Source organism: Myotis yumanensis, unplaced genomic scaffold (genome assembly GCF_028538775.1).
Source record: "Myotis yumanensis isolate MYYU_CA2020_CCGP unplaced genomic scaffold, mMyoYum1.0.hap1 SCAF_1, whole genome shotgun sequence".
Taxonomy (NCBI): Eukaryota; Metazoa; Chordata; class Mammalia; order Chiroptera; family Vespertilionidae; genus Myotis; species Myotis yumanensis.
In genome coordinates, this window is record NW_027223752.1 from 42447430 (window position 1) to 42460898 (window position 13469).

General features: G+C 41.6%; 1 protein-coding gene across 1 annotated transcript in view; it reads left to right on the top strand.

The window, feature by feature from the left end:
• The window catches only part of ARMH4 (armadillo like helical domain containing 4), a 108770-nt gene that overhangs the window by 90103 nt on the left and 5198 nt on the right, over positions 1 to 13469 (top strand). The window contains exon 6 of the mRNA XM_070419105.1: positions 7599 to 7630. Within this exon, the coding sequence (XP_070275206.1) occupies positions 7599 to 7630 (32 nt within the window). The remainder of the gene's footprint in view (positions 1 to 7598; positions 7631 to 13469) is intronic.

The following is a 13469-nucleotide window of genomic DNA, read 5'->3' on the forward strand; positions in this document are numbered from 1 at the left end:
AAATTATAGTGTTTAAACCAAGTCTTTGTGCTGGCTGCAGGTCTCAGCCCTCTTCTTTCTGTTCCAGGCTCCTTAATGAGCCATTGTCATCTGTGTAGGGAGGCTCGTCCTTGGTCTTAACCCTATATGACCTTTCCTTTAGCTGACAGAGTTAATGGGAAAGCTATTTTTTTTTTAAATTCTCTGTAAAACTCTTCTGAAATCAGGAAGTAGATATTGGTAAAGTGTTGTAAATACAGTGTGCCCAACAATCTTCAGAATAACCAGGTTTGAATCAACTCAGCTAAATAGAACTTTCTTTTCCTTATTAAAAGGAATTGTGTTCAGATTCTCTAAGAAGCAGAATCAAGATGGGATTATGTGTGCGGGAGATTTAATGGGAGAAACACCTGGAAGATCAAGGGAAGGGAGCAGGAGGAGGTTGGGAGAGCTTTGACTGCAATGCAGGTTTGGCTTCAGTGAAAGGAGAGGGGGACGGAAGAAAGACTGGGTAGGAAAAGACTCAGATGACAGCTCAGTTCTGAGAATGACTTGGCCAGGCTGACTGTGAATTTTTGAGCCCAAACTGCTCACTAGGGGACGCCCCCCCACCCCCGCCCCCGGCCCACAGGGATGGGCTGCATTGGCACCCCACCGTGCTCAGGTAGTCAATGTCTGAGAGCAGCCAGGGAACACATGGACACTGCCCAGATGTGGTTATGGATCCGGGAATCGGTGAAGGGAAGGCTAGTCCTTGGTCTTAACCCCATATGGCCATCTGTGTAGGGATAATAAGTTTTCTTCTCAATGTAAAACAAACTTATCCCTACCCATACTCCTCCACAGCGGGAGAGCTAAGCAGTGCAATTCCGCGGCTTTCACGAGCATCTCCCTTGGATGGTCACAATTACATCCTTATTTTCACTAACTTCTAACTGAATTTTAGTGTTTTTGTCTAATAAGTGTAGCCAGTATCCACAGCAGTAATAGCAGTGTATCTTTCTCACAACAAATATTACAGATAGTTTTCGATCACATTGTAGTTATCACAGATATCTCAATGTCACTTATGCTCATCATTACTTTGGGATTAGGGTAGTAATTAGACCTGCCACTAGATCTTCTTATTTAAGGAGAGAGTAAAAAGGCTTATTTTTACTCTAGTATCACAAATTTAAAAATAACTTGATAATGGAATTTAATCCTCACCCAAGGATATTTTTTCCATTCATTTCTAGAGAGTAGAAGAGAGGAAGGAAGGAGGATGTGCAGAGAGAGAAAGAGAGAGAGACAGACAGACAGACAGACATGGATATGAAAGAGACATATCGATTGATTGCCTCCCATTGAGCCAGACTGGCCAGGGTTGATAGTGGAATTTAAATATAATGGTTTCTTTTGCATTTTATGATTTTTTATAAACATTACTCCAAGAAGGAGTCCATAGTCTCATTGACAGAGGGGTCCATTGCACAAAAATGGTTAAGAACCCTTCCTACAGATAGTATTCAGTAGGACCATATTAGATATATTAGCTTTGTTGTCCTTTACCTGGCTCCACATGTGTACGCTTGGCCCCAGTCCTTGCACGAATGTGTTGTAATGGAAGATGAGTCATTAATTCAACAGAGAGTGTCCCCACCCTGGGCCAGGCTCTGTGTTGCTGGAGCTGCATCAGTGAGCAAGACAGACATATTCTCTACCTCAGAGGGTTGAATTGGCTAATTAGTCATTAAATAAGGACAATCATGATTATATTACATGTGGCAGGTGATATTAACAATAGAAGAACAACACGGTGCTCTGGGTGCTCCAGGAGAGGGAGCTAGTCTAGGGGTCAGAGTAGACCTCCCTGAATAGTACCCTAGAGAGTGACTAGGAAGGAGTGAGTTGGGAGAAGAGGCGGTGGAGACAGAAGTTAGAGTAAGTGTGAAGATCTGGAGAAAGGTGCATTGAGCTTGTTGTGAGAACTGAAATCATGCAGACCTTGTAAGCCATGTGAAGAAGTTTAGAGTATCTGCGCCCCCCCCCCCCCCCCCCCCGCCCGGGAATAGGAAGCTTTAAAGGAGTTTTAAGCAGGGGCTCTTGTGGTACTAAGATGAAACATGATGGCAGCTTCCTATGAAGTATGTGGTGGGAGGAAACAGTGACAGGGAAGACTATTCCAATTATTCTTGTTTGATTTCTTTTTGGCTCTCTGTAAATGACTGGGCCTTGACTTTCATTTTGTTAGTCTATCGTAAACTGCATTAAAATTTTGGAAGCATCTCTCTTAGAGTTCAGATGTTCACCGTAGCTGTAGTTCTCTGTGAAGTCTATTGAAGATGCTCTGCGTGAGCAGAAAACCTCACACACATCTTGGAACACTGTTTCTCCGTGATGCTGGGCCATGGAGAAAGTGGATGTTGTTTGCTTAGGCCCTCTTGGTGTTCATTTGTCACCTAGCATTGATGGCCTTTGACTTCTACATTAAGAAGAAAATAAACTTATTAATAATGTAGATGGTTATCTTGCAATTCAATGAAAGCTCTCTGGCTGCTTCTTCATAAGTAACTCATAAGTGGGTTCAAGGTCTGTTACTAGGTAAAAACAAATCCATTTTGGTTGATGGCTAATTCAAGGCCATGCGCAGTTAAATAACTCATAAAAGTGTTTGCGTGGAAATGAGTCTCTGGGATAATCACATTTATTTCTAGTGTCTAATCGATGCTCAGAGCTTTGGGGTTTAATTATGTCTGCTGAAAAAAATGCAATTCAATTTCTCCTCCTCTCTTTTAAACATAACTGCAGTCTTAATTTTAATTTATAAATATATAAGCCTTCATAGATATTTCCTGACACAATACTTGGTACCTATTAAATACTAAAATATATTGGATTCTTCTAATTAAATAAAAACATATCAAGTAAGAAATCTAAGTAAGACTTTGCTCCTGGTTCCTCTGTTTCTTGCCTGTCAGTAGACATTATACATTTTATGATTACTCCAGAGAAATAATCTAAGTGTGAAATGTTATATTTTGTATGTTTCAATAAGAAGAAACTCCTGTTTTCTAGTCAGCCAGGCAGGCTGACTTGGGTGTTTGCTCCAATAGGGAGTGCAGCAGGTGGCTGTCGCATGTGGCCTGAGGCACAATGAGTTGAGTATGTGTGGTTGGAATATGAATCCCATCCTTTCTGTTCTCTGTGGCATCTACCCAGCTTCCAGGAGGGTTCACATAGTACCTCGTGTTCTTTCACTTAGCATAGTGTTTTCAAGGTTCATCTATGTTGTAGCAAGTATCACTACTTCATTCCTTTTTAAAGCTTAGTGATAGTCCATTGTATCTATCTATCCATCTGTCTGTCTGTCTATCTATCTATCTATTTATCTATCTATCTATGCATATATGCCAAGTAACTGGAATGACCAGAACAACCAGAACGACCGGAATGACCAGTCGCTATGATGCTCACTGCAGCCGGCCAACTGGCCTGATTGGTGGTGGGGCTGGCTGGCCAACCTCTCGCGGCCCTTCCCCCCTGCCTGGCCCCCAATCGGCCCTGATCAGGGCAGGCCAGCCGGATCCCACCCATGCACGAATTTGTGCACCAGGCCTCTAGTATAATTATATGTATGTACCACATTTTAAAAATCCATTCATTAGTTGATGGACATTTGGATTGTTTTCACCTTTTGGCTATTGTGAATAGTGTTGTTATGAACATAATGGGACAAATATTTGTTTAAGGACCTGCTTTCAATTTTTGGAGTATATATACCTAAGAGTGGAATTGTGGGGTTATATGGTAATTTTATAGTTAATTTTTTGAGGAACTGCCAAATTGTTTTTTACAATGCTGCACATTTTATTTTTAAAAAAATGTTTTTATTGATTTCAGAGAGAGGAAGGGAGAGATAGAAACATCAATAATGAGAGAGTATCATTAACCGGCTACCTCTTGCATGCCCCACACTGGGCATATGCCCTGACCAGGAATTGAACCGTCTATTTAAAAAAGTTTTTTCCATCTCCATTTATCCCCTCTATACCCTCTTCCACTTCCACCCACTCCCTCCACACTGTTGTTCATATCCATGAGTTCTTTCTCTCTCTCTCTCTCTCTTTTTTTTTTTTTGCTGAATCCCTCCCCTGCCAACAATTTCCATCCCACCAGAGCTGCCTGCACTCTAACTTACCTTTGAAGTAATCCATTTAGATGGCAGAAAAGCTCTGTCTTCGAGTGTTAACTGCAATTCTCAGGAGCTCTTAACCAAAGATTTGCCCTAGTTTCTCTTGAGAGTGCATGCAGCTTGCTATTTGCCCATTATTTATGATGAGGAGTGACACATTATAAACTAGTAATTTGAACTTTGGGAAGCAAACCCTGAAGCTGCCTTGGAAACCACTCTAGGACTCACTGAGCTCTCCACTTCTAATTGATTTCATCAGTTGGCCGAGCCATGACACTAGCGAAGTGGGAGCTTCATGTAGATTACGTAGAATCATGTCGGAAAGCTTAGATAAAGGTCATCAGTGAACACGAGATTTCAAACTTACCTAGTCAACAGCCAGGCTTCTCTTTGCCTCATCCTACAATCAAGCCATGACGTTTATCAGTGAAAGCCCCAAGATTTATATAAAGAAGAGGGGTGTGTGAGGACCTGTCTTAAAGCTGAAGTGGTCTATAACTTTACATAAAATTGATAATGAAAGACTGAAGCTAGGGCTGATGGGCTTTATGGTTGTTAAAGCCTCACATGAGATGACAAAATGTAGATTCAGTGGATCTGGCAAGCAACTCACAGACTTGACCTTGCACTGGGAGCCTCATAATATTGCATTTCAGGAAACAGTAAACTTTCTATTAAAAATAAAGCCTGAATACTAAACTTTTTTCTTTTTCACCAATCAATTGAAAATTGGGTAGTGCAAATGTGAAGAGAGACCTGTCATGGTGAGTTGGGATGAATTTCAGGTCCCCTGGGTGTGGATTTGATGCTGGGGAGTGTAAAAGTGAGACCAGAAGCTTCAGTGCTCAACAGACTTTTCAAGGATGTCTTATGCAAAGCACAGTGACTTTTTGTTTTCATTTTTTTCCTCATCATCAGGTAAAGAGGAGGAATATTGACAAATTGTTTTTCCCTCAGTGAGCAATAGTGGATACCATGGTTCTCTTTTGGGGAAGAGAAAGAAACACACACTTCTTCATTTATGCACCCTGTATTGCCATTTGGTTGAAGTTCATAACTAGATACCTACTGGGAAGATGCAAAGAGAAAGTCTTGCACTCAACTGCATCTTCCCAGTAGGTATCTAGTATCATTCTTAGCTTGCAGTTAACGAAATATCTACTTAATGTTACTTGAAACTTGAGATTAGGGTATCGGCTTCTCGCACCCTTCTCTGTGAATATTAGTGCAGAGCCTTCAGAATTAATTGCTTCTTAGATGCATGATTACTGCTACTTAGCCCTATGCAGAGAAGTAGGTCATTCTATTCATCGGGATCTTGCTGTTCTGTAATTATGTGAAGAGCAAATGATTATAGATAGGGTTTCTGTGTGATTTTAAAGCAGGTAAATTTAGCATCATTAGAGACTAATCCAAAGCTGGAAAAACTCAAGTTCCTTTAAAAAACATGCAAACAATATTTAAAACTTGGTAAGTTTTATTATTCTTAAGTGTAATTATATAAATTGGAAAATAGCTTTGTCTGTTTCTTGGGCTAGAAGAGGCACTTATGATTATAAATAACAAGGTAGGATAAGAGCTGGTCTCCATTTATTTATTGATACTGTAGAAATACTGTAATTGAAATTTAGTTATGTATGCTTCAAGCAAAAGACTATGCTCTGATATTTTATTATTTATTTAGGTGGAACATACATTTCTCTTTTCACTGATTAAGATAAAAATAAAGTTTCCTATCTTATTAAAGGTATAAATGAGGTTGAAAATTTTATTATTAAAGAAACTGTATTTATAACCTTTTCAAAATTGAATGTGAGCTAAGTGGAACCACCTATGAAATACATCTTATACAATGCTATATGGAAAGGGTATATTTTACAAATTCAGGTAGCCCTTAGTCCTTCAGTTAAAATTAACTTAGATAAATAGAGATGGCATCTGCCTTGAGCTTGGCCAGCTTGCCTATCTTCCTTGCTCCTTGTGCTCATTCTAAGAGCTTGTTTTAATGTACAAAATAAATAAAATTCATGTAACACATTTTGTATAAAGTATATTTTATATAGTATTTAAACTAATTCAGATGAAGTTTTATTTCTTGAAAACAGTTCTTTCCTTTTGGTTTATTAGCATGTGTATAAACACAAATCACATGTTCATACATAAAGATAACATTCTTTTTTTAAAGAAATAAAATTGGCCTGGCAAAGGGAACACCTGCCTATGGTGGCAGAATTAGACGAGTATCTTCGTTTGACTTTTCCCTAAAAGCAAACTGGGAGGATGTGATTGACAATATTAACTTCCTCCCAGGTTCATATTTTTCATTTTCTTTTGGTTTTCAACACTGTCCAAGTTTTCAGCGAGACGGGTGAGTGGAGCGCCAGTAAAGGGGGTGTTCCTGAGTGGATTATTGCTGGGGCTCCTTGCTGCTGGGAATTCTCCCAGATGCTGTGTGAGACACGCCTCTGGGTGGGGAAACTGGGGAATTTACCTGGTATGATGAGGAGAATAATGCTCCCTGCAAAGATGTCTGGGTGTTAATCGCCAGTGCTTGTGAATATGTAAAATGAGGATGTATTTGTCTTGTTTTCTCCTTTTTGATGCTTTTTAAAAATGAATTTTCATTCAGTTTTATAGCTTTAAAAGTCAGGTGGGGATGAAAAATCCCACCACTAACTTTAAACTACTCTTTACATGGTCATTCTAACATGTCTTAATTTTGACTGATGCTTCCTTCTATCCTTGGTACATGTAATTCCAAATGGTTGTAAGAATGGTCTGTAATCCCTTCCAGTCGCCTTTTATAAATATTACTTGATTATTGCTTTTATTTTTTTCTTAGTGGTTAAGTTGTGATGGAATGGCACACTTTGCAAGCTAGATATATTTCAGAAGTACTTTCTGTTCCCTCACCTTTGGTCAAGTTTTTCTTCAAATGGGAAAGCCAGTGCTTCTCTTTGGAGCCAGTGCTGGGCCAGCCTGCCCTGCCCCTGGCCACTTCCTACCTTACTCTGCTCTGACATTGATTCAAGTGTAGCATTCCCGGTGAACTTAAAAACGGAAAACAGTGAAGAATGCAGCTCAGGAGAAAATGTCAGATAAGAAATGAACTTGATATTTTAAAGGTGATTTCCTCTCTCCTTCCTTAGACCTCCCTCTAAGGCATTTTATAATAATAAAAAATACATTTAGCAAACCAAAATATTCTCTGTTCATCTAACAATGTGCTTCCTGTCGCCTTTTTTTTTTTTTTTTTTAAATAAATGAGAATTGAGAACCAGGCTATTCTGTCCTTATGTGAATACTGTTGACTCTTTTACTATATTTCATACAATAAGGAATCATATCAAATTAACTTAATGCTATTAAAATGTTATTGAATTAACACAATGAAATATAAGTAAAATGATGGCTGTTTACATTTTATTCTCTTATTTTTCCCTAGTGAGAAGCTGGATGGAAAAACTAAAAGACAAGGTAAGAGAAGTATTTTCTTCCTTCAGATTTACCTTCGAGGACATGGCTTTGGCAGATACAAATACTTCAAAGTAATGGAGCTTTAATTCATTATTCTGATTCTGATAACCTAAGCAAAGATTCAGGACTGAGCAAAAAAGGTCTTCCTTGTAAGTTTCTTCTTGTATAACACTCTTTGGAGCACCATTCATTCTTTTTTATTTTTTCTTTGTTAATCCTCACCCCAGGATATTTTTCCATTGATTGTTAGAGAGAGTGGAAAGAAGGGGGAGAAACAGAGAGAGAGACATCAATTGGTTGCCTCTAGCATGCATACTGACCAGGGCCCAGGATCAAGCCTGCAACGGAGGTATGTGCCCTTGACCAGAATCAAACCTTGAAACCCTTCAGTCTGCAGGCTGACACTCTATCCACTGAGCCAAGCTGGCTAGGGCCAGCATTCATTCTTAAGGCAACATCTGATGATTGAGCATACCAGATGTTGCCTTAAGAATGAATGGTGCTCTAAGGAGTAAGTGTTATACAAGAGGCATGTTCAACTCAATACCATTGTCGACGTATCAAGGTGGAGTTCCTTCCAGGGAATTTCAGGACTGTAATCCCATGCTATTGGGCATTTCTGGTCCCAATGCAAGGCTCTTTTATGGTAAGCCTGATCTTCCTTTATGAGGAAGAAATATCTTAGCTTTTGGAAGGCACTGATTCTTCTGACCCATGGGCAGACTTGATTTAAAAATAAAAGTTTAAGATGGAATGGTCACCTTTAAACTTTAGTGGGGGGTGGCCCCAAAACACCCGGATACCTGACCACTCTTTTTAAACCCAATTTTATGTAGTCCATCGCAGTGCCACTACTTACTAAATGATAATGAGCTGGAATGGCCAATATAGAAAAATATTTTCCTCTCTTGCTTTAATTCTGCCATCCACTTAGTGGTTGACAATATTAACTTCCTTCCAGATTCATATTTTTCATTTTCTTTTGTTTTTTAACACTGCCCAAGTTTTCATTTTTGGTTACTTTGTACTTTTAAATTGGAATTTCCTGTGGAAATACTGATGGCGTCTTGAATTCCTTGCTGTAGCCTGCATCAGATCCCATTCCCATAGCCCAGCTCAGATTTAACTGGGGGTTTAGTTAAATGAAAATATTATCAACTGCCAGATATTGAGTTACCTCTAATTTGCTTATCTTAGAATATACTTCTGTTGATGGCATTCCATATCTTTTTTATTACTTGGGGTCAATTTTCTCCATATTTGAATGATTAATATTTATTTTGCTGTAGCTCAATGTTAAAGAATGCAAGAATAAAACTAATTGTGATTATCATGATAAATTATGGTAATTCTCCTCACTATTATTTTTCTGCCTCAGTAAAATTTAGCAAATATAGTTTTTGAGAATGAGACTATTTGTGTTTATAAATATTAGAAGGGATGTTGAAAAATGTTAAGCCTCTTGAGTTTAGTAGAGGCCATTTTGGCATTTGTAACACAGGGTCCAATTGTCTAGCCGTGGTCAGCAAACTGCGGCTCACGAACCACATGCGGCTTTTTGGCCCCTTGAGTGTGGCTCTTCCACAAAATACCACGTGTGGGCGCACGTACAGTGTGATTGAAACTTCGTGGCCCATGCGCTGAAGTCGGTTTTCGGCCTGGGGCGAGTCTACTTTGAAGAAGTACTGTTGATATTTGGCTCTGTTGACTAATGAGTTTGCTGACCACTGGACTCTAAGGGATGTCAATCAGGTAAGATGAACAAGATTTTGCAGGAAGAAAAGTTCACAAGTTTAGAGCTGTATGTATTTACATTGGTAGTGCTTCTTGTTATTTTTCAGGGAAAAATATGCAGTGAGAAGTAAACAGGCACTGGTAGTTTAATTTAGGAATCCATATGTCATTGTTTCTATAGAAAGTATTCTGAGTTACAAGAATGGACAAAAAATAGACTTAAGAAAACAAATTTTGGCATGTAGCCTGTTTTGAAGTTGGATATTGCAAAATTTCTTACCTGTATGTATATATAGCTTTGCCAGTCCAGTTAAAAATCTGTGCAGCTGTAGACAAAGACCATATGTTTTATTCTTGTGAGCACCTCCTTCTGATATTGTCTCAAAGGCCTGGCACCTTCCCTGGTCCTTTTCACCAAGAGAAATCAGTTTATGTATGGACTTTAGTTTTCTGGGTTATTTTGAAAAATTTTAGCCCTCTATTCATTTTCCCCCCCATAGTAATTGTTTCAACTATGTCTTAATTTAAAAAAATTGGAAGAAAAATAGTTGCGACTCCCACCATGGTTGACTTATTTAATGCCTTATATCTTCATATTTTGAAGGGACTCACTCTAATCTTTCCCATATATCTCCTCCTCCACGAGAAATATTATGCACTTACTTTATATATACATTCATATGTATACACATACATATATATGTAGTTCTTCCTCACTCCCTCCCTTCCTCTCTCTCTTCATCTAGCTAGTTATCACCTATAAAAGTCTTATTAGTCATTATCTTCAGAAGCTATTTAAGAACAAAACCATTGCCACTTTGAAGAAAGTCACAGAACATCTTAGAACTGAAAACTAAACTACATATTTAACTGGCTCTTCAGCCATCCCAGGACTTAACTTCTCAGTTTAGTTTCATTTAATTGTTCCCAATATTGGTTTCCCTGTTAGCTGGGCTCTAGAAAGGGTGATGTTTTTAAAAGTTCTGAATGTTTCTTTTGTTGTCATTGTTTGTTTATTAGTTGGGATTAAGATCAGCTGTGAGTGACAGATAACCAACCCCCAGTGACAATGGCTTAGCCCAGATAGAAGTTTGTATCCTATCTATGAGTCTGGAGGTAGCAGTCAAGGGTTAATGGGGAGCAACACTGTGAAGGCTCAGGCTCCTTCTATTTGATGCTCCACATTCTTACCTTCATTTTCAAGGTCATCTCATGGCCCTCGATGGCAGTTTCAACTTAGCTAAATCCATATTCTAGCCAGAAGAAAGGAGGAAAGGAGAGGCTAAGACATCCTTCCCCTTTTAAAATGGGGGGAGGGGGTGGCTAAAGTCTCTCCTCCCCTCTTTTAAAAAAATATATATATACTAGAGGCCCAGTGCACAAAAATTTGTGCACTCGGGGGGCGGGGGGAGGGGGGTCCCCCAGCCCGGCCTGTGCCCTCTTGCAGTCTGGGACCCCTCGGGAGATAACGACTTGCTGGCTTAGGCCTGCTCCCGGGTGGCAGAGGGCAGGCCCAATCCCTAGGTGCAGCCCCTGGTCAGGCTCAGAGCAGGGCTGATTGGGGAGTTGGGGCGCCGCCCCGTCATGCACAGAGCAGGGCGGATAGGGAGGTTGCGATGCCACCTTCAGTCACGCTCAGGGTAGGGCCGATTGGGGGGGTTGGGGCACCGCCCCCTGTCACACTCAAGGCAGGGTCAATGGGGAGGTTGTGGCGCCACCCCCTGTGACGCACAGAGCAGGGCCAATCAGGGGTTTGGGGCGCTGCCCCCTGTCACTCACAGAGCAGGGCCCATCAGGGGGGTTGGGGCTTGGTACCCTGTCACACACAGAGCAGGGTCGATCAGGGGTTTGGGGAGCTCCCCCGTGTCACGCACAGAGCAGGGCCCATCAGGGGTTTGGGGCGCTGCCCCCTGTCACTCACAGAGCAGGGCCCATCAGGGGGGTTGGGGCTCTGTACCCTGTCACACACAGAGCAGAGTCAATCAGGGGGTTGGGGAGCTCCCTCCTGTCATGCACAGAGCAGGGCCGATCAGGGGGTTGAGGAGCTCCCCCCGTCACTCACAGAGTAGGGCCGATAGGGGAGCTGGGGCACCGCCCCCTGTCACACACAGAGCAGGGCAGATCAGGGGGTTGGGGCGCTGCACCCTGTCACACTCAGGGCAGGGCCAATGGGGAGGTTATGGCTCTACCCTGTCACACACAGAGCAAGGCCCGTGGAGGGGGGTTGGGGCGCCACCCTCTATCACCCACAGAGCAGGGCCAATCAGGGGGTTGGTGTGCTCCCCCCTGTCAAACACAGAGCCACAGGGCAATCAGGGGATTGGGGAGCTCCCCCCTATCAGGCACAGAGCAGGGCTGATCAGGGGGTTTGGGAGCTGCCCCCTGTCACACTGATCCCGCTGCCGGGAGGCATATTACCCTTTTACTATATAGGATAGAGGCCTGGTGCATGGGTAAGAGCTGGCTGGTTTGCCCTGAAGGGTGTCCTGGATCAGGGTGGGGGTCCCCACTGAGGTGCCTGGCCAGTCTGGGTGAGGGGCTGAGGGCTGTTTTCCAGCTGGCGAGTGACTAAAGCTTCCAACCGCTCCTTGTTTTCTTTTCTTTTTTTTTTTATTCTGGGCCAGCTTTAGTGCTGAGGCCTCGCTGCTGAAAACATGGATACAATGTTTCGGTCCGCCTGGCTTTCAGTCCGGCTGGTTTCTGGTGTTTTGTTTAGCTTCTAATTTCAACATAGTACATAGTTTCTTAGAGTTGCAGCTTAGAGGCCGGCAAGTGAGGCGGGGAACGTTGGAGTCTGCAGCAAGCAAGCCTCATGCTCGCTTCAGTGCCTGGCTGCCAGCCACCATCTTGGCTGACAGTTAATTTGCATATACTCACTGATTAGCCAATGAAAAGGGTAGCGGTCGTACGCTAATTACCATGTTTCTCTTTTATTAGTATATATATATATATATTTTTTTTTGCTTAAAGTATTACAAAGAGTATTACATATGTCTCCTTTTTTCCCCCCTTGACAATCCCCCGGCTCCCCCTACCCCCCAGTGTCTTATGTCCATTGGTTATGCTTATATGCATGCATACAAGTCCTTCGGTTGATCTCTTACCCGCCCCGCCCCCCAACCCTCCCCAGTCTTCTGGCTGTAGTTTGACAGTCTGTTTGAGGCTGGTCTGCCTCTGTATCTATTTTTGTTCATCAGTTTGTAATGGTCTTTATTATCCATAAATGAGTGAGATCATGTGGTATTTTTCTTTCATTGACTGGCTTATTTCACTTAGCATAATGCTCTCCAGTTCCATCCATGCTGTTGCAAATGGTAAGAGTTCCTTCTTTTTTACAGCAGCATAGTATTCCATTGTGTAGCTGTACCACAGTTTTCTAATCCATTCATCTGCTGATGGATACTTAGGCTGTTTCCAGATCTTCACTATGGTAAATAGTGCTGCTATGAACATCTGGGTGCATATATCCTTTCTGATTGGTGTTTCTGGTTTCTTGGGATATATTCCTAGAAGTGGGATCACAGGGTCAAATGGGAGTTCCATTTCCAGTTTTTTGAGGAAACTCCATACTGTCTTCCATAGTGGCTGCACCAGTCTGCATTCCCACCAGCAGTGCACGAGTGTTCCTTTTTCTCCCCATCCTCTCCAGCACTTGTCCTTTGTGGATTTGTTGATGATAGCCATTCTGACAGGTGTGAGATTATACCTCATTGTTGTTTTGATTTGCATCTCTCGGATGATTAGTGACTTTGAGGATGTTTTCATATGTCTCTTGGCCTTCTGAATGTCCTCTTTTGAAAGGTGTCTATTTAGGTCCTTTGCCCATTTTTTGATTGGATTGTTTATCTTCCTTTTGTCAAGTTGTATGAGTTCCCTATAAATGTTGGAGATTAAAGCCTTATCGGTGATAACATTGGCAAATATGTTCTCCCATGCAGTAGGCTTTCTTGTTGTTTTGTTGATGGTTTCTTTTGCTGTGCAGAAAAAATGGGGTGGGGTGGCTAAAGGCTCTCCTCTCCTCTTAAAGAGCATGTCCTGGAAGTTACATGTGCCACTAACGTGTCGTCTCTTAGTCAGACTTATCACATGGTCATACCCAACTGCA